Raw genomic sequence first — 22,135 nt, 5'->3', positions numbered from 1 at the left:
TCAGTGATTACAATTATAAAGCATGCCATGATATTCTCTGATTCATGTTTCATTTAGAATCAACCAAAATAACTTTAAAATGCTCCTCGTCTGGCCTTATTATAGGTTTAAATTGATTTGTTCTTTGTACTTGAAGAGTTAGTCACTCTAATTAGCGTCAAATGTAGTTTATGATTGAGTTTACTTTCGCAAATCCACAGTAGGCACCACAGTTAAACTATAACAAACTTAAATATATTACACAGAAAAAGCCTTAAATATATTTTCTTTTGACTGACTCATTCTCTAATTGCCATAACATTTACCATTGCCTTTGTGTTACAGGCAAAGTAATGTCAGTGCATGTATCAATTTGTAATATTTGACAAACTGAACAAAAAGCCTGTTTTTTTAATGAATTTGACTCCTTGAACTTGGTAATTTAAGTAGTTAAAATTCAGCAATAAAATCAATAATCTTTTAAATTATAATATATAAGTATATATAAATATATATAAATTATACACACTAAACGGGTGATTTTACAGGTTTTACTTGTTTTAACTTAAACCTTTCTTTTCACAACCCCCCTCAGGTTGTGGCATTGACTGAAAGGCTCAAACATGAACCTTGATGTTATCGTGCCCTGTTTGGGGATGTGAGTCAACCGGCGAGACATAGTTTACTATTCCCTCAGGTCTATACCTGGCATGAGGTCACCAGCCCCATGAATCTCTTCCTTTTTTGTCCTCAGGACTATCTTAACGACCTTTCCCAAGGACATGCAACACTGGAAAAACCCCCTTTTTTTTAGAATGGATAAACAGACCATTCCCAAACCTCGGCCTATCTGTTTTACACACACAACAAATTCTTTTGTTTGGCTGCCCATGGCAGGAGTTTGCCATCTGCGGTCGGTGTTTGAACCTCCATTTGGCTGATACAAGGACATAGACAGAAGCTTCATGTCTGCACCAAGACATGCTGAGCTGTTGATAAAAGGATTGCTATAAACAAAGATATCCCTCTGACGTGATAAAAATATAGTCCATTAAATCAGGCACTTTGTGTAAAATGAGCATTTGCTCACTACAGGAATAAAAGGCTCTGTGCATCCTGCATGACATCAGTGAGTCTACAATTAAAATTTTCTGGACAGTTGTTATACATTCCTAACTTTGTGAGAGATGAGCTAAAATATCCTAGGCGACGACTTTTGTCAGAGCTAAAATGTTTTTGATAAGCAGCCGTTTTAACAGCATGCGCTGTTTTAAAGGTTGTATTTACTTTCTGCATCAAAGTGCCTTGCTGGCACAACAAGCTTTAAAGGAACTGTCTTCATTTATTGCAGGAGCCTAAGTTATAGTCCCTCAATGTAAACATGCCGAAACCGCTCATATTAGGTAAAATAAACACAGTAAATCAAATGCTGACTGTTTTATCTCTGCTTGTGCTGGGATTTGGTTGTACGTGTGAAGGAGCTGCTGCAGTTTTCCTGTTTTAATCAGTGTATTAATTAACGGACCAATTGTAATAATCTTGAAAAACAAAATAAGTTGTCATTATTTTATTTTTCTGTCTTTTAGCAGCATTCTCAAGGACAATGACAATGATTTGTAATGACATATGATGTTACTGTGGTCTGCTTACACATATGAGTCAGCTGGTCAAGTCTAGGCTACATCACTAGACAGAAAAAATAATAAATGTGACTTTGACCTTAAAGAATTTATTTATTGAGCATGATCCTGCCTGGAAGGTTATTTTTCATGCTTCTGTCACTTTAGAGTCAAACATTATGTTTGTCCCTACAATATGGACCAAATTTAAGGATTCTGAATTAATTAAAATAAATTATTTATTTAGTAGTAAAAAGAGCATTCAAATATTTCAATGTATTTGTAACCTGTTTCTATTAGGAACAAATGATTTGGGGTTTCAATTCAAATATAAAAATTACATCCATTTAATTGTTTGAACATATTTAAGTGGACATACAGTAGTTAACGTCTATCCATCTTAAATAAATGTGTTCAGTTGTTAAAACACACACATTCTCATAAATGGAGTGTTTTTTTTGTGCCTTTTCTGTCCTCAGATTAAATTTCTGAAAGTTGAGATGGAGAAGAAAACCAAAATTATCAAGGATTTACAACAAGAGGTGAGTCACAATATCATCGCAGAAGTCCTTATATCTCACCACACCTTCATGGGCTATATGTGTTAAAATATAGTGGTAGAGTTTATTTTAATTGACTCATCAGAAATCCAGTTTCCTCACCTTGTTCAGCTCCGTTTAAGGATTTTCTGAGTTTGCCAAATTTCTTTTGACAATCCCAGGAAACCAGGCTAGAGTCTGTTGCTTTCAATCAGAGTTGGACATAACGCTGGCACGAACATGGGGTTTTTACCGACTACTTTGTGAACATTGAAGCATGTCTTTGATCATCATTGCAGTCCTGACTGCTGTATCTTGTGTTGCTTGAAATATTGGTCTCTCCTCTTTTGCTTTTCCTGATAAATGTTCATCATTAGAGCAAAAACCCACCCTGGAAAGAATTTCCTTTAAATCTGAGGATCTCACACAATCCAGCTGATATTTACTGAGCAGGCCTTAGACAGCTGAGAATGTTTGTCAGACTAATACAAAGATGTCTGAACTGAAAGTCTGTGATTTCAAAATGTTCAACATTTACTTTCTTAGCTGGGCTATTAAATAATCAAAATATTGTGCCCCCCATCAAATGTAAAATGACTTTGCCAGCCGTGTCTAGCTTTAAAAGTTTTATCAGTCATTTTTGGATATTTCCATTACTGCTTATACAAAACAGTGGTTTGATTGACTGTGAAAAAAATCCCTGACATACTAATATTGTGACTAAAGGAATAAAAATATGCTGCGGCATTTCATTGTTTTTGCAAAATTATATAGATGTTAAAACAAAATTAATTCATAATTATAGGGAAAAGTGCTTTGCAATGACATGAAACAGTTTTGTTATAATTTTTGACTCAGGCTGAAATGCCCATATAAATTTAGGTTTATTGAGGGGCTGTTTACACAACTATGATTTTGAGCGAAGTAGTAGATTTTCTGCTGTGGTTGAGCCGTTCTTGTAAAGGACAATAGCACTTGTTTTTTTCTGAAACCAGAGCTTTCTGAACCCAGGTCTCACAGTGGAGATTTTCAGACACTCGACTTTGCATTTCATAGGAAGCATCTACGTGTGACATTGCACATGCGCACCACAGAAGGCTGCAGTCAATAGTTGTTCTGCATATGCTTGAGAAGATAAACAATAATAGCAGACTGCAGAGTGTTGTTAATGTTACTCACCCTTTTCAACACGTAGCAGCAACCCAACCTCACTGTCGATCCAAACAAACATCTGTGTATTCATCATTTTGGATGCTCCAGACTGTACGTGAGCCTCGTTAAAAGCCTGGCATCGGTGTTGCCAGATATACGATAATTACCCTTTTTTTAAAAATAATTTCAGGGTCAAGCCCCCCTCCTTTTCTGTGCACGTTCACCAATCACAACACAAAACAGCCATATTCATGTAAAATCTTTGTATGACATGTCATCTTTGTGTAAACAGGGCCTGAGAGGGTCTTTTTTCTTCTAATTGAAGACAAATGAGCTTTATTTTTTTAAACAATACTTTCATTTACTACTTTTATTATTTTGTCTAAAATTAAAATGGATTTATAGCTTCATAACACTTTCAAAATATTCACTCTTCCCATAGAGTAAATTGTCTTGAGCTTCAACAAATTAATATTTTACATCATTATATGACAAAAAATAGGATGATATTTTACTACAAATTGTACCACGCAGCTCAACAGTGCTAAAAAAAGTCATTTTTACCAGATGTTCAAATCACCTGGAGACCAATTCTGATTAAACTCTATTTTGGTAACAACATGAGGTGCTTCAAATGAAGCATCAAACAATGACATAATGACATCAATTTACTGCAGTCAAGCTGTTTTGAGTAAGACCTGCCTCAGAGCAGGTTTCTGAACTTATTAAAAATATTTGGACTAGTAGATCATGTTTTTAGGATCCAAAGCAATATTTGTGCCTTTATTACCCTTAAAAGTTTTTTTTTTTCTAAAATTGTTTAAGTTAAAAAAAAAAAAAATCAACAAAAGTGCCTGAGGTTATATAAATGACCTTCTTTATATAGTATTTATACAAAGGAAACAGAAAAAATAATAATGATAATTAAAAAAAAGAAAATGAAAACCAACTTCTTCATGGGCCCACCACCTGCAAGGAGACGACTCAAAGTTGATGGTGGGAGTTTGATTCCTGGTATTAGGGGTGTAACAAAATCTCATATCTCAAGATTCTGCAGGACTGAAATGCCACTAAATTTGAAAACTGTGTCCACCACTTTAAAACCTTGTATAGCAGCAGTTTATAATAGATCAGCCACTAGGACCATGTGGCACCTCCCTTAGGTCCTGTTGTGGAGACAGCTTTTCCTGCAGCCTCTGCTGCTACGTGTTGAGAGGAAGAGTTCCTGCTGCAAATTGACTTTGAACAGAACAGGCTTTAATGCCCAGTTCAAATAAAGTTTGAATATCTAATTAATCTGTTTGAGTGCAGAGAAAAAGATTTTATCAAACTTTGATATGGATGGATGGATGGATGGATGGATGGATGGATGGATGGATTGATGGATGGATGGATGGAATCACTAAGCCACTAGTTTGGCAATTGCATAAAATTACTTTTTTTTTAATATAAATCTTGTCAAATTTACCATCAGCACATATGCTGTGTTCTGCTCCTATTTGGGGGAATTTGACCTTTAGAAATATGAAACTGTTGGAACATTTTAACAGTGTCACAACACTCCACTAACTGACTTTTACCAGTTCTGTCTATAGAATAATATTCTGCAATCACTGGCAGGGAAGAAAACCCAAACTCATTGAAAGGAATAGTTTAATCAGTAGCTCCAAGATGACAAAAAGTCATAATTGTAACAAACAAAGCTAATTTACCCAATATGTTTGAATTTGTATCAAAAAATTCCATTGCCTGCAATCACTGAAAAGACTATTTTTGTTATTATTTTTTTAATATAGCACATTTGTGGAAGTTGCTGAAATACATATTTTGATTTCAATTTAGGTTGGTTTTGAACAGGAGGTTTTACAAATTATGTGTCAAATCTTTAGTAAGCCTTAATGGCAGCTGGAGTCAATTAGCATCATGGTCATCCACTAAATAGTTTGGTACAGTAAGCAATAATTACATGAGGTGAAATATATTGTTTTTTATTAATGACATCTGAGGCAGCAAGCCATTTAAATAAATAATTTTGGATAGAATATATTGAATTTACTCTTGCCTGCTTCTTGGCAGGAAGTAATCAGAGGTAAATGTAGAGACACTTCTATAATCAATCAAGTGATTTTCACAGCAGGGGTTTGCACATGTCTCCAGTGCTGTGCAGCAGATTCATTTAACTCACTAAATGACCCATAAAGAAGGCCATGATTTGACTTTGTGATTAACAATTAGAGATTCCTTTACTTCCTAACAGCATGATGTTTGCATGTGATTTGCATGTGGTAGAAACTGAGACAGTGATGAAGATGCATGAAAATGATCCAATGTTGCTCACAGGCAGAGCAGGATTTAATGTTTTCACATGTTTTGATCCCAGCCCTCCTGCTAAACCTCATTACCATAAGCCAGTCATCAATGCACACACTAATCTTGCCAAAACAAAGAGCTGGCAAACAGCTTTGCCAACTGTTAGACTTGATTTTGAGCTAACTGAGCCGTAATTGAAGAAATACAAAAATAGCAGTACTTTTTGCTTAAAAAATAGTTTAAATCTTTTTTTACACAACAGCTAAGGCAACACTAGAGTTGTTTACTCAGACTTATACTGTTGATAAGCGGAAGAGGAAGAAAGCAGTGGTACAGACAACAAATTATTTTATAAACTCACTGCTCTCCTCAGCAATGCACCACTGTTGACATTTTAGATTTGCCTCCTTTGTTACGGATCTACATATCTTGGAAAACGTCTCTGCATGTTTTGAGGCCTTTACAATCAAAAAAGAGGTCGTTTGTGGTCAATAGAAGTCAGTGAACTTCTCTGACATATGTCCCATGCTGACATTTAAGTCATGGATACATGCAGGGTATTATGAGATACATTTTCTGTATCTATTACACTTTTGTGGGTTATTCAGAAAAGGTCAAAAATGTTGAAGCATTTTATTTGAATACATCAGAGTCCAATCTTCCTTGCGTAACAGTCAATTGTGCTGCTGCGCCACAGTCACCTCAGATATGTCTTTCTGGAAATAAGTTTAATATTGTGAGATACAGTGTGTGAAATTAGATGAATGAATAGATCATTTGTCTTCTCATGTTCCCTGTTATTTAACATATTTCAAAATGCAAATGGAAAAACAAAGAACTTTTTAAAATTTTGTCTTTGTGCTTTATCAAAATACAATTAAAAACACAATTCAATGTATTATTATGGCACCCCAGCTTACACAATAGTGTAATGTATGTAGACAAATACTTTGTCTTGTCACCCTCTGGCTAAAAAACCGCTGGACATATTGCATGCTCATATAGAAGTGACTTCTAAGCTACACTGAAGCCCCACTCTTAAGCTGGGACTTTATTGTCTGTCACAGTCTAAAATGTACCATGTTTTTCTAAATTAATCACGCTGTAGTCAAATGTAAAACAAGCAAGTGAGACTATTACCTCATTAGAAATAGAAAACGAAGGTACTAAATCAAACCTAAACTACTGTCAACTTCACACACACACACCAATTTAAATCTATGATTAGTCATTGGTGACTAAAGGCCTATTAGCAGCAGTTAGACTCTGACCCCCTTGTTGCACCTCCATTACTTTATGCACGACATCAATGAGAAACAAGTGTAAAATGAAATGGGTTTGATTGTATTGGAAACTCTTTTAACCCTTCTCGCTGTAAAGTATGCTACATGAAAATAAACACAGATTATTAACCTCAAATTTTCTTTCATAAATATTTCTTTTCAGTAATAACTTAAAATTGAATTGGTCCAAAAAATAATGGATAGAGAACCCATATAGAATTCAGCTGAACGTTATGCCTACACAGATATTTCTTTGTATCTGGGTAGTCATGTACAGGAAATTGGAATCAAACCTAATGTGAAAGTTTAATTAAATGAGCCTTTACTAAAAGAAAAAAAGGTAAAAAAAAATCAAATGTCCATTGCCTTTTATTTGGTATGACAAAAACATGACATGGATAAAAAAGTTAACTTCTGTATGACTGAATAAGTGATACAAGTTTGTTGAGTCCTTCCCTTAAAAATGTCTACAGAATGACTTTTTTTTCCCTCCCTCTCTCTTTCATTGAGGCCAATTCAGCTTCATACTTCTCACTTTTGAACACAAGTCAGTTTTATTCTGGTTTACATATTTCACCTGGCTCACAAATACGGAACATCTGAAGCTTGACACTGTGGTAATGAAAGCATGGAGTCTCAGTTCATTAATACTGAGCAACAGATCTACTTAAAGTATTGCCTTTTTATGTCTGAAAGTTATTATTTGAAACACCCTGCATAATACCATTGTTCACAAAAGTGTGAATTTTTTTGTCAGATTTATTTTACCAACTGACAAAACTGAAGGGAACATTTATAAAGCAAACAATATCCTTTGTTTACACCAGCATTAGCTTTTGAAATGTCTTTTTATGTTGCACATCATTGTGAGGTGTGTCAGGGTGTCACCGGGGAAGCTTTATGGCTGCAATTCACTGTCAAGTCATCATCAATGATTTGCTTTCAAGGCTTATTATGAGTATTTTGCGGGAGGATGATTTACAGGCTGACTTGGATCCTGCTGGGACTCATCAGGTTCTCACAGAGCATTGTAATAGACAGTTTCGCCACACTCTCGGCTCAGTGCTGCTGATGCTGATTTCTTTTTTTTTTTTTGTCTAAAATGGTTTCTCATCATTGTCCTTACCCTTTCATGTCTTCACTATGTAATTTTACTGGCAGAGACAGAGAAAAAAAAGTAAACGCATCAATACATTTACTTAATCTTTCAAAATGCTTCTCAAGGAATAAAAAAGTAAAAAAAAAGTAGTAGCTGGAAAATGGAGTGTGCATGATTTAGTTGTGAAAAGAGAAATTGGGGGAAAACACAAATGAATTTCAGAATTATTGGAGGTTTATTACTAAGCTATTTATTGTGCTTTTGCATTTTTGTATAATTCTTTAATTCATATTTTTTATGTTAGGTTGTTAAAGAAAAAAAAAACCTTGAACTTTTTTAAAGTGATTTAATTTGAAACATAAGAATCAATAACAGCATAATCAGAGACAGAAAGCCAACACTTGTGTACTCTTTTTATTTGATCAATAAATGTCCTTTTGTAATCCGGTTAAAAACCTTCATTAATTTTTTTTTTTTTTTTTCTTCAACCACTTTAATTCTGTTTTTTTTTAGGAGGGTGTCTGTTCAATATGTTGACATCAAAGAGATACGAAGATACTTTTACCATCAAGACTTTAAGAGTCGATTTCACACATTACCAAGACATGCATTAAGTGCAAATAAATACTAATGAAAACAGGTTTTAAAGAAACAGAAATATATCTGATGGCAAACATGGCAGTGTTTGCTCTAAACAGACAACGTTCAGACTTTGTCAGATGCAACAGACCTCAATTATGTTACTGTAATGATTGAATAAATGTTCAGCAAAAATACCAGTAATGTTTATGGACATGGTGAAGTTTGAAAGCAGTGATAGATTAAGGTGCTGTAAATATTTCACTCAAGCTGCACATACAAATGTATAATAAATGATATTTAAAAAAAAGCTAGTCTTTATAGCTGTTATAAATACAGACTTTTTGATTTACTTGTGAACATTGTGCATAATTTATCCCTCCCTCTCCAAGTCTGTGATCTCTCAACCCATAAAAAAATAATATAATAATAATAATAATATTAAATATAAAGTTTTCTGTCTCCTGGGTTTTGGCTGTATATATCTTAAAAATGTAAAGATGAAAAAATAAAATTGAATTTTGAAATAGATTTGCTTGAATTGTCTATATAGACATCAGGTTATAACTTTATCAAATAAAGTACAATAAATAAACAAAGTTAGGAAAATATGCAAAGCAAAATTTATCTTGCAGAGATTTTGTCGGGTTTGGTTTCGTCAGCCGTGACTCTGTGACAGCTGAGATTTGCATCGTATCTTTTTGAATAATCCACAAGGTTCCCTGTAACTTCAGTGTTTTTTTTTTCTTTTTCTCAAAATAAAAAGTTATAAGTAAGTAAATTGTTCATTATTTTATATATCTAAGCAGCTCACACTGACACAAACATTACATTCATAATGTAAGGTCGAAAAATAGTTTAAAAAAGTAACTTCTGGTTTCTTTTCACCCTTCAAAAGATATATTGAAGCTCAGGTTTTTGAAACAAAAGAGCTGTTTTATAATTTTATGTTTTGTTTGTTTATTTTATTTTGTCCACTTCTCCTACATTCAGGTATATTCACTGAGCAAAGCAAAATTTATGTGCTAAACTATCCCAGACGTTTTCATTGCGTACTAAAAGCCAGAGTGATTCAAGCATTTTGATTAGAATCAAATAAAACCAAATTTGCCATCCATTTGTTGTTGGGTGTGATGACAGCATATAAACATGGCTGAAAGTACAAAACCAATACACTGATCTCACAACTGTAAATCACATTTATTTAGCCAAATGGGTCTGATATTAACAGTCAAGCAAAAGAAAAATCAGAAGACAAACAACAAAAGTCAAAACAAACAAAACAACAAGCTGATTACCAACAATCTCACATCTTCCAAGAAAAAGATGATGACATATTTTGTAGAATCCAACATGTAGAACAAAAAGACAAAATAATTTGAGCTAAAAAGTATGACCAATCAGCGGTGATAATAGAATTGAGCTAAACCTCCCACACAATCAGCACCTATTGAGAAACAAATTTGAAGCTCCTTGTAATTTGAAGCTAAAAGAATAAAGCTTTGATTAGTAAAAACAAAATTTTGATTGGGTAATATTGCATCCAAATATCGAGATGTTTCAAAAATCATATCTGGGCCAATAAAGGCAGACTGTTACTTTTATTTTTTTACATTATTTTGTATTGCTCTCATTTTTTTTTTTTTGAACAGTGACTGTGTAGTTTCAGTTTGTGACACAATGCAGCGCAGTACAGGTCTGACCTCAGCTCTGTACACTCTCAGATTGATTTATCTTTTTTTCTGGGATTGAGACAGAACTAAAAGCTTGTCAACAAATCATGGAAATTGCCATAAAAGCACAAACTTCAATGGATAGCTTTGCATTCACTCAAATGCAGTGCGAGGTGAGTCGGGAGGTTAACAGACCATTTTCTCTCCTCTGTCCAAAATGTATTCAGGACTAGATATTCAACCAAGTCACCGGAGTAAAGCCTTGACATTTTATCCACCACAAAAGCCTGCATTTTGATTTGACGCAAGACCTGCTTGTGAATGACTATTTCAGATTTTTCTTTTTTTCTTTTTTCACATATACTTCATCTCATCTTGGATTCTAGAAGAGACAATAATCCTTTGTTAATGCAAGGTTTTTTGGATTTTCTTCAGATCTAATATTTGCTCAAAACGATTCACAAAAGTTTATTCACATAAATGGTGTTTGGGAGTGGTTGAGTACTTTTAAATGAGGCTGTATGAAAAGCTTGGGTATAGTCAACGGTTTGCTGTTGTGTTCACAGTTTAAAAAAAACTAAAAAAACATGCATAGTATGTGACAGGGGAGCTAAACTAACCACTGCTTGGAACAGGCACACCAGAGAGCCAATTTTTCATCACTGCATCACTTTTGCATCAGATGGTGATTTACATCAGAAAACCGTGGAAGGTATGCAACAATGTGTTGCAATTGGTCCATATTACATGGAGCCAGCCTGTGTAACTGTCAGATTCTCAAATGACAGGGTGTAAAAGTCCACAAGATAGTGTTGTTTGAACTGCTATAAATTGTTTGAGGTTGGAGTTGTTTTAGATTGGCTTTTGTGGTAGCCTCATCCTAAGTAGCAGTTGGGCTTACAAATCCTCCTTAGTCCTATGACGGGAGTCTCAGCAAATAAAAAAGAATGGAGGTACACAAGAGGGACAGTGACATTGGTATATAGCTCCTGTCAGCGATGCAGTTCTTGTGAACAAATATTAGAAATCATGGTTCCAATTTCCTTGTGTTGTAGTAACACTTGAGAGAGCTCATAGCATTTCAGCTTAGGAAAACACGCACAAATGGAAAAGATTTTACAATAGACCAATGGCAAATGCATGACAGGTTGAGAGCCTTTCTACACTGTCTTGAACAGCGTGGAAAAGTATAAAATTTGTTTTTACCATGTTTTAGAATAGCATATGGATATTCTCCTTTACAAACTTTATTCCTCATTTCATTTCCTAAAAGATACATTTCTCAAGTTTCTTAAAACAAATTGGTCAAACAGCAAGTTTTGACTTGAACTGTCAGAAAAAAAACAGCTAGTTAGTTCCAGATATGTTGTTCTGTGCAATGCATCATTTGTGTACGACGCGTTGTGTATTTTAAAGTAAATGTTTGTACTTATTCATCAAAAACAGCATGGAAATTGACAAAAAATGTAGAATTTAGCAAAGTCTAGTATTTTGAAATATGAAAAGTATTTAAATCTTGTTATTAAAAATGCAAATAACAACTCTGCAGATCACTGATGACAACTGATGTGTGTCTGGGTAGGCAGAGGTAAGTTGTTTCACTTGAATAAAGTAAGGAAGAAAACATACATATGCAGACATAGTTATAAGTGCACTAATGTTATTTAGGAACTACTGATACAATTACATGACAACATGTTTTCCTTATGAACCAGAAGCTTATTATGCAATGAAATATGACATTTAATCATAAACTTCAAGCTCAACACATAACATAACAGCAACAAAGTATGTTAAACTCTTTTCACTAAGTTTCGTACATCTTTTTTTTTTCTAAAACATCTTAGGATAAACCAGTTTATGCTGCTCAATGAATAAACATTTTACATAACGTCCTACTTTAAGCTTTGTTTGTGACTTTCCATATTTGTATTTGTGGATACGTAAGAAAAAGTGCTAAATTACCTTTTTTGTATGTAATTTACATGATAGCAAACAAAAGCTTTTTATAATGTTTTAATATATTTATTTATTGCCTGTAGAACATTTACTTTGTGTATTTGCAGTTACCATTAGAACATGACGCAGCATTACAGGATCCTGAGAAGTTAAACAAAACTAACAGAGCAATTTGGTTATTTTCATAATTCAGCAAAACTTGCTGGTTTCACTTATGTTTGTCTTATTATGTTCATGTTTTGATTATATATATATATATATATATATATATATATATATATATATATATATATATATATATATATATATATATATATATGAGATACTTTGACAATATGATCAGCATTAAATAGAACAAGAGAAGCATAGTACTGTTCATTGTACATGAAATGAAAAATGCTATAAAATATAAATACGACAAAATACTTGATACTTGAAACTTTCAGAATTATGATGAAAATTAAAAAGGTTAAGTAAATCACTAAGATTAGGTAAATACATACTTGTGATAACACCTGGATTTTGTGACTAAAATGTTAAAAACTGTAAAAACTATTTTTTGAGTGTTTTTAATGAGTAACTGACCTCCACACTTCTGCAAAATTCAGCAAGTACAAAAAACAATGTGTGCCACAGCTGTCTTCAGTTTTTCTTTTGTTTTTGTTTTTGTGTGTGTGTATGTGTGCATGTGTGAGTGTGCCATTGTGTACATCTTTGTCGCCATAAAACATTCCCAGTTGTCATCTTGAGTATTTGTATTCATTTGGACCATTTCCAGTGTGAATCTGTTTGCTTCTATGTTGACTGTGTGCAGGACAGTTGTTTGGTTGGACATGTTATGTTGGTTTGCTTTGTGTTGTCAGACAGATGATTTATTTTTTTCTTTTTTAATAAATTGCATTTGTTTTTTTCTATTTCTGTTTGTACATGGCTGTCTGAGTTGCAACATGTTAAATCCTTCTGGCTGCTGTAGACCTGGCTTTTAGAGCTGAAACCTGTTGACTATAAATTTACATATTTTTATTTATTTTTTGTTTTATGTTTTTTTTTAATGCCTTATTGTTCATGTATTTATATCAACAAATTTAATCATGCCTCTTGCTGCTTCACATCCGAACAGTAGGAAAATAATTAAACTGATGAAACAAAGTCATGTAGCTAGATTTTTCGAATTTGAGGTCAAGTATAATGTGGATGCCATCAATTGTGCTTAAAATACTTCCAGTGGACTTAAAACATAGTGTCTTTGTGAAAAAAATCAGGCAGCAAGCTTTATCATCTCTAGCAGATGCTGCTGTGCTGTCTTCGAGCTCTTTTTCTGGCCCTGTAGTTTGCCCAGCAGGGCCACTTATACAATAGATGATGTCAGTAAAAGCTCCTTTGTTAACCAAACCCACAGCTTGGAAATTTTTAGAGATGGTTAGGCCTAATGGAAAACCTGTATAAGGACTGGTTATTGTTGACAGTGACTTTATGAATGAAAGCATGAGCAAACGTAGCAGCCTGTGTGGGGGGAAAAGTGTAGACACTAGTATTAAAACCATGAAGAGCAGCAATTCTGCCATGACTTGTCAGGATAACATCTAGATTGGCAGGTAAAACCTTAAAGCACATTGTGTGGGTTCAGTATCTCATACAGCCTTCTGGGATGTAGAGAGCAGCCTGTATATAAATCTGCATTTCTTTAAAACCCTGCCAATGTGCTGCAAAAAGACAAACTGCAGCTACCATCTGTGAAACAGCCAATGCAGCTGTTTCATTTGTATTTTGATAAATAATGCACATAACTGTGATAGTCAAACATCACCCACTTTGTTTGAAAGCACAAACCATTTTAGCTACACCTCAATCATATCATTAAACAAGCTTGAAACTATTCTAAAATACAACAAACGTGTTTTAAATCAGTTTATTTATTTAATACCCCAAAGCCTCAAACATTGTTCTTCTGTGTCTTTTCTGACAATTTATTGTAGTTAGGAAATATTAATTCTAAAATTTGCTAGTGTAGATTGTCAGTCATACAGGTTTGACTTTCTTAAATAAAAAAAAAACAAGACACAAAAGGAAGTCATTTCAGCACCTAGAAAATTTACAGTTGGATGCTATTATCACTCTTAAAAAACACTAAGAGTGTCTAAAAGCTTGAAAGAATAAACATGCAAGACTATACTCAAATATTCTGCAATAAGCAGGTAAATTAGTGACAGAGGAAGGTGCCAAGATTGGTTTTAACAAAGCCTTAGTCTATAAAAGCAAGAATGTGTCATGAATCACCATTTTGTCCCAAATTCAACAAGAGAATCTATCATCAAAGTCCATTAAAGAAAAAAAAAAATAGCACCATCTGGATCCATGTGCCCTTGCTTGAGAAAACATCACTCCACTATGATCACTGGAGTCACATTATTATTCCTTGCATAAGTATATTTTTTAGTATTTTGAAATGAGGAAGCCCTAAAGCAACACTGCAGATTTCTGTGGGTGTGAGCTTATTTCAGCTGGACAAAATGACAGTCGACACATGTTCTGAATGACAGTGGACACGTTCTGTGTTCAGAAGGGTGCAATGTTCAGCTTGCTTTTGGGAACAATAATAAAAATAAAAAAAAACAGATGTCAGAATTTGCATACAAAACATGACAAATATTCATTTTGTTATCACCAAAAGGTGCCAACAAACAGTGTTTGTAACGTTATTTGTCATCAACTGTGCCCATGAGTGGTTTGCATATAATGGAGGTTTGAAATTTGGGGGAGCCATGTTCTACCATCAAGCTGACATCTTTTCACAGGAGCTGCAGGTTTATTTTAGCATAACAATAACACACAAGTTACAGCAGCATGGCTTTAAACACACTGTGTGTGTGTTTGCTTGACTGGCCTGTCTGCAGTCCAGCTCTCTCTCTGATTGAAAATGTAAACTGTATCAGAGGAGAAACAAATTATGACAACCGCAAACTATTGGGCTTTCAAACTCTTGTATTCAGAAGAATGGAAAACAACTAAATAAAGCAAAATTTAAATAAAAGGTCATGCAATATAATAAATGGGTCTCTGTTCTAACAGTTTTTGTGTGTAGGTTGTTGGCATCAGTTGCAATAGAGTTGCCAGTGAAGACACTGAAAAGATTTATTTTATACTTGTACTTACATGTTAAGAGCATAATTAATTAACAAAAATACTGATTTAATTTTTTTTCTTTGTAATTTTAGACAAATTATAAATGGTGTTTGTAGCTATTTTAAAGGAAATATGTAATAATAACTTTTTTGTTTTTATTTCTGTTGCTATCTAAGAAGGGAGAAAATGTAAAGTTTCAACCATTCACCATCTCACCAAGTGACAAGTTAGAGTTGCCCATTAACCCTTAGGTGGATGCTTTTGGTCTGTGGGAGAAAACCCACACATGCATGGAGAGAACATGAAAACTCCACACATGAAGGTTGCTCATAAAAATTCTAATAGAATAACCAATGTTTGCTCCATAGTGTGTAAACACCAATATGTCATAATTGGCATTTTGACCTTCCACTTACCAATTTAGTATCTGCTGAGGTGTGTCATCATATGTCCCAGTTTACAACACAGGAGTTCTGTAGGTCTCATCCTATATGCTCCTTTACAGTCAAGGCTTTATGACTCATAACAGTGACTCATGGCAACCCCTGGACTTCACACTGTAACTATCTGCTGCAAACTGCCCTCACCATCAAGGAGATACTTCTGAGTTTTGCATCAGCATCATGTGAAAAACCATACTTCCTCGTTTACAGTTTGTGGGGTGCCTGGGTAACTCAGCCACCTGCTGCCAGCTCCTACATTTATGCATAAGTCTTAGACTTTCTTCTACAAGTGGGATTAAATATGTGTCGTTCGGTGTCGTTCTTTTGTTCTTCATACTAAATTTTTACTCCATGTTGCTTCATGGGACCTGCTGCTGAACTCAAATTTTAGAAACCCGTTTGAGAGTGGGAAAGACAGGCTCCCTATGTTCAGAAGGCTGGTGTCATGCTGTCACTTGGCAACTTCACTTTATTCCTCACAGCCTGGCATGGATATTGATTTCTGGTCCTCGGCTTCTAGACAAGTGACCAGTTTTCTTTGGTATTCAACTGTGACACTTCAAAGTGGAGATTTTTTTCTTCTTCTTTTTTTTCCTTTCCCTTTTTCTTCTATAGAAATACATTCTAGTGCATTAAAACTGATGATGGCTGTGACTGCAGATATTTCTCCAAGTTTCTCAGAAAATTACATGTATTTATTTTTTTATTTTTTCAATTTTATTGTAGCTAGAGGCTGTTTTAACAAACACTGTGGCTTCACAGGATGTTTAATTTCAAACTGTCTTGACACCATGAGACAGTGTCAAGTCAGAAGGGCTTCAGGCTAGAGATTTTAGACTTCTTTCAGTGCAGAATGTCTTGTAAAGCATTGTAAGTTATCCCATATCATTATTCTGATGCAACAAACTCGCTGTAGTTGGAATAATGATATACTATGCTGAATGTGCCATTCAGTTTTCACATGTTGATGTAAATGTATTGTTGTAATCACCATGTAATCACATATAAATACTTATGATAAGAGATAAAAGCTGCATCACAGTGATGTAGTTTGACAGTAACAACACAGTGCCTTCAATAAAAGGAAATATAACAAAAATATATATTTTGACACAAGTTTTCTTTTACAAAAATAAAAAAAGTCCTTAACTCTGAGAGGTATACTACGAAGCAAGTTCAACAAAGCAAGGCTTTTTTTTCTTTAAGCCTGGCTTGACTAAGAAACTGCAGATACTACAGCCTTAATTCTGATCAGACTTTGGTGACTGCTTCTGTTTGTCTCTGTGCACATTCCCTTGAAAACAAGGCATTCCACGCATCATCTGACACATTTCAAGCGTCAAAAGACATTGATCCAACAAATAATGTTACAAGGTGGAAAAAAAGAGGAAACAAAACCTGCTTGCTCTATGACTTCATTCATTAAAGACAGCAGGCCATAGTCTAATGATGGAAAATAAGAAATACACAACTAAAAGACCAAAAAACAAATATTAAATGTTGAAATAAGGTTATATGTATTTTGTAAATGAGGCAATATTTTTTTATTTACACATTTATTAAAATATATTTGTATACATTTTTCATGCAATTTTTAATTGTATTACCACAATGGCAAATTTAAATATATTTAATAAGTTATTTATATATTGTATGTTGGCAAATTTTGTCCTTTATAAAGTTGGCATCAGAATTTTTAATTTCATATTATTTAACAAGCCTATGTTTATTTTAGAATTTGCAATAGCAGGCAGAATTAAATTGACATTTTCTTCTTTCTTAGAAAAAAAGAGAGGCATCCTGTGCAATAAGAACAGAATATGTGAAGTTGCACATCCTACTGACACTTATGAGATAAGAGTTTGTGCACTTGTGAGTCTTGTAGGGACAGACTTATTAATCCCCCTTTGAGACTTTATTGACACTGCCTGCAGCGAATCCTGTAATAAACCCCTCAGGTCAGGTCTTTGTGACTTCTGTTTTACATTTGCTGAAATACTTTGATATATATTGCTATCAAAACATGTTGATAGTTCAACACTAGAAATCCAACTTTAGTTTTATGATTTATCTGTGATGTGTTCAAGAAAAAACAAACAAAGATGCTTTTTTACAATATCGCTGTAAAAGAAAAGGAAATGTAACAGAAGAAATATGAGAAATATTAGTTTTACTAGTCCTAATATTCTTAAAGAACAGTAAAAATATTTGATCTTTTCTCCAGATGTGTCTCTTTGCCCCTCTTTTTATACTGTAAATAATATATATATATATATATATATATATATATATATATATATATTATATCAGTTCATTTGCCAGAGTTATGTGCCTGTGTGTGGCCTTTACCTATTAACTACTATGAGCCGCAATCACAGAAGTGTTTTAGAAGAAACAATAATCATATATTTGTGGAACAGTAAATATTGGAGTTCACATATTATTTATGTTCTCTTTATTAAATATTCCTTTTTGCAGTTCAGAAAACCCAGATAAGAGAATTCCCTGACCTAGCAAATGAGGCCAGTTGAGACTAACCATGTCCACACAGTGTTTAAAATGCACAGCCAAACTACCATCAGTTACAGCTTTCATACTTTCACCTAAAATAATTTTGTCCCTGTCTTTCACTTTAGCTTACAGAGTGGATAGCAATATTCTCAACCAATTGCAAAGATCTTAGTTTAATTTAGGAACTGAAACTAATCTCAATATAATTGAGCGTATCTTATTTTGCGCATCTTCATATCCTATACTATTAGTATTAGAAGCTTTGCTGTCAGTTTTCAGTATGTTTTTACCTGAATGTATGAGCCGTTTTAATTCAGCTTGAACAAATGCAAGGATTGAATATAAATTAGGTGACCAGGAAGGTAGGTTCAGGTCAGTGGGTTAGTTCAGAAATAGGCTGGAGCTATAGTATGCTGCTAGTAATTGAAGCTGAGTCACATAGAATATTTCAGCTCTTCTTTAAACAATAAGCCTCCCCACATTTTCTGAGAAGACTGCTGGACTTCATCTTATTGGCTTCCTGTGTGTTTTATACCATAGCTCATCAGCAGTTAGATGGAAAATCCAGCCAGGCAATATAAGTTTAAAAATTGAACTGCCATATGTGGCCAGGCCAAAGAAGAATGTGGATAATATTTCCATAAAAGAAGAGTTTATTGCATTAAACATTATATGCATTAAACTATATTAATTATGCTGTAGTGCCCCTGAACTGATGACAGCTAATTAAGTAGTGAATAGAAAAAAGAAAAAAAAAAAAAAGAATGACTGATGCACTCACAAGTTGACAACACATTATAGCTACTCGTGATTGTACTGTTTGCCTCAAACTCTCATTTGTATTTCTAGTTGGGTGGGCTATACATCTGGAAAGGCAGATAAAAAGGCAAACAGTCATGTGCCATAATCACCAGCAAATATCTCTGTTTATAAAATACAGTTTTTATACTGCATGCATATAACTGTGTGTCAGAATAATGGATCTATGACAAGAAAATATTTTCACTTATACATATTCCCGTCACTTTGACCTCAAGAGTCCTTAAGAAACTGCCAAGATGAGTTCAAGTAAAGCTGCCAGATGTCTTGTAAGATGTCTTGGGGTGTGTCATATTTAATAGCTTATGCACACTGAACATTTGCTCTGCTAATGCCAGTAATTTATATTAGATGGGTTTGTCAGTTAGATTGTGTAGCGGGCTGTGTGTGTAAGCCCCACCTCAATTTTCTTGTATTGCGAGGGTCTTATTTTTTATGCTTTGGGAGAAGCTGTTGGCCTCTACTGACAGAGATTGTAATTGGTTATGTTATGTGTGGAATCTGTTCATTAATATGTGACAGACACAATCAAACAGGCACAACCTTGAACGTGTTTCTGTATTTTTAATATAATGAAATACATGCATATTTCAGGCAGCACAGCGGTGCAGTGGTTAGTGCTGTCGCCTCACAGTGAGAAGGGCACAGCTTTGCCTCCAGCCTTTCTGTGTGGAGTTTGTATGTTGTCTTTGGGCACATTGGTTTCCTCCCACAGACCCAGAAACATACATGTTAGGTTAATAGGTTAACTCTAAATCATTCCGAGGTGTGAGTGAGAGTGTGAATGGTTGTTTGTCTCGTTTGTCCCTTTGCGGTCCTGTGATGGACTGAAGACCTGTCCAGGGTGTACCCCACCTCTCTGCTGGAGATAGGCACCAGCTCCCCAGAAAGGAAAAAATGGGTAAATAAAATATGTGAGATGGATATTTCAGAAAAGGAAAACCAGAAATCCAGAGGAGGAAAATAAAGAATGTCTTTGCAAAGTAGTCAAACATAATTTTCTTCTTCTTTTTCTTAAGACAATACAATAGAGACTCAACTTTTTATTTACATATTTACTGTTATTCATACATTATGGCCCAGTGGTTAGAACTGCCGCTTCACAGCAAGAAAGCCAGAGGTTCACAACTCTTCCATGCCCAACTGTAGTCTTTCTGTGTGGAGTTTGCATGTCTTTCCCCTTCATGCATGGGCTTTCTTCAGGTACTCCACTTTCCTCCACAGACCAAAAACATGCATCTTATGTTGTTTGGCAGCTCTGAATTGTCTTTAACCCTCACATGGCTTTCGGGTCAAATAGACTAAAAGTTACAAGGGCTTTTCTTCCTCTCTTCAGTTATGAGGGCTTCAAAGGGGTTAAGTGTGAATGGTTGTGTGTCTTTGTGTCTGTGTGGCCCTGTGATGGATGTGCAACCTGTGTAGGGTGTACCTTGTCTTTTGCCAAATGACAACTGGAGATAGGCACTAGCTCTTTGTGACACCGGATGCAAAAGCAATTTAGACAATGAATGGATGGATGTTTTCATAGCTGATCAGATGTTTTACAGCATTTAAGTTTATGTCTTTATTTTCATTTTCTTGATTGCTAAAACCTTTGTAGGCTTAAGCACGAGGCATTTTTTTCTCTTCTTCTTCCTGGCTGCCATTATCTAACATTCAAATTGATACTTTTTACAAAAAATGTCTATACATTGTTTAATGATTGAAAGAGAAATGAGACATGCTGCAAACATGCTGTTGGCCTCTTTTTATATACCCAATACTCACACTGCATCACCCACAATTTAGAGGTGATTGTCACGTGCTAACCACTTGCGTCACAAGAGCAGTCTGTACTCCTGGAACACAAGACTAGTTAATTGAAAGTCACATACACTCCACACACACTGATCATGTGAGTCCAACAATTGTTTACGACAGGTCCACGACACAATTTTTCCCACGCCTCGAGCAAGTCACGCATGCAGCCTGTACTTGACTAGTGCTTTGTCCGTACTATTTCTCAAACAATTCATCAGTGATCACCAAGACCCTGGAGCCGGTCTGCGAGCTATCTTGTGACCTGTGTGTGTGTCCAAAACACTCATGGTGAGTTGTGAGCTTGACTTTATACGCTACATGTTGAGCTCTGACGTAGGAATCGAGTGCAGACTTGTTCAGCCTTCTATAAGCCTTTTAATCCATGATTAATACCAGCTTCAATACTGACAACTGAATATTTCACAGTTTATAATTTTTAAATTCATACAGGGGGAGCTTGCCAAAACCACATGGGACACATGAATGAGAATGCACAACAAAGGACTCTGTTAGATAGTCAGATGGTCTACAGGCAAGAAAATCTGGCGGAGTTGTGATAGCTAAATTCTTAAAAAAAAAAAATTACAAAAAAAGGCAGATTTTTATAATTATTAGGTTCCTTATTTTCTAAAAAGTAAATGTTCCTCCACATCTGAGTGAATGGGAGAGTAGATGGTTTCTTGTGAGGCCCCCTCCTCCCCACAAATAACAGAAAAAGTGGAGTTTGTCCTTCTTTGAAAATATATAACATTAACATAATTTCTTTAATATAATGAGAATGTTAACTCAGCCAGATGTTGGTCATGTATGTGTTCCATGTTTAAAATAAATTATCATCCTCATTAACTCTGCTGGTTGTTAGATGAAAAGTTGTAACACCACACTATTTGGAGAATTTTATATTAAGCTAGCAAACATGCAACATTAAGTTAAAACTTCCATGCACTTTGAACTAGCAGAAACAGAAGCTTCGGCAATAGTGTAAATCAAACAGTATATTGTAGTGGAGAAGAAACGGCAAATTGTGCTGAAATTTCTGATGTATTGCATACTCCTCTGATCTCAACAGTATTATTATAGCTTCCAACTTTTACACCTTCCAGATCTGCCTGATCCAGATTCACAGCTGTATTTTGAGAAATACTTCACACAAGTTTATATTATTGATGCTGAATATGAGAAATAAATAAAAGGGTTACAGTCAGGGGTGGAAATTAAAAAAATTGTCCACCAGCCATAGTGGCTGG

General features: G+C 34.6%; 1 protein-coding gene across 2 annotated transcripts in view; it reads left to right on the top strand.

Moving 5' to 3' along the window:
* Positions 1-22,135, top strand: part of luzp2 (leucine zipper protein 2) — a 187,411-nt gene that overhangs the window by 100,727 nt on the left and 64,549 nt on the right. For both annotated transcript variants that reach the window (XM_017414305.3, XM_017414304.3), the window contains exon 5: positions 2,078-2,140. In XM_017414305.3, the coding sequence (XP_017269794.1) occupies positions 2,078-2,140 (63 nt within the window). The remainder of the gene's footprint in view (positions 1-2,077; positions 2,141-22,135) is intronic.

Source organism: Kryptolebias marmoratus, linkage group LG15 (genome assembly GCF_001649575.2).
Source record: "Kryptolebias marmoratus isolate JLee-2015 linkage group LG15, ASM164957v2, whole genome shotgun sequence".
Lineage (NCBI taxonomy): Eukaryota > Metazoa > Chordata > Actinopteri > Cyprinodontiformes > Rivulidae > Kryptolebias > Kryptolebias marmoratus.
The sequence above is the reverse complement of the archived record's forward strand: the minus strand, read 5'-3'. Positions and strand labels throughout refer to the sequence as shown.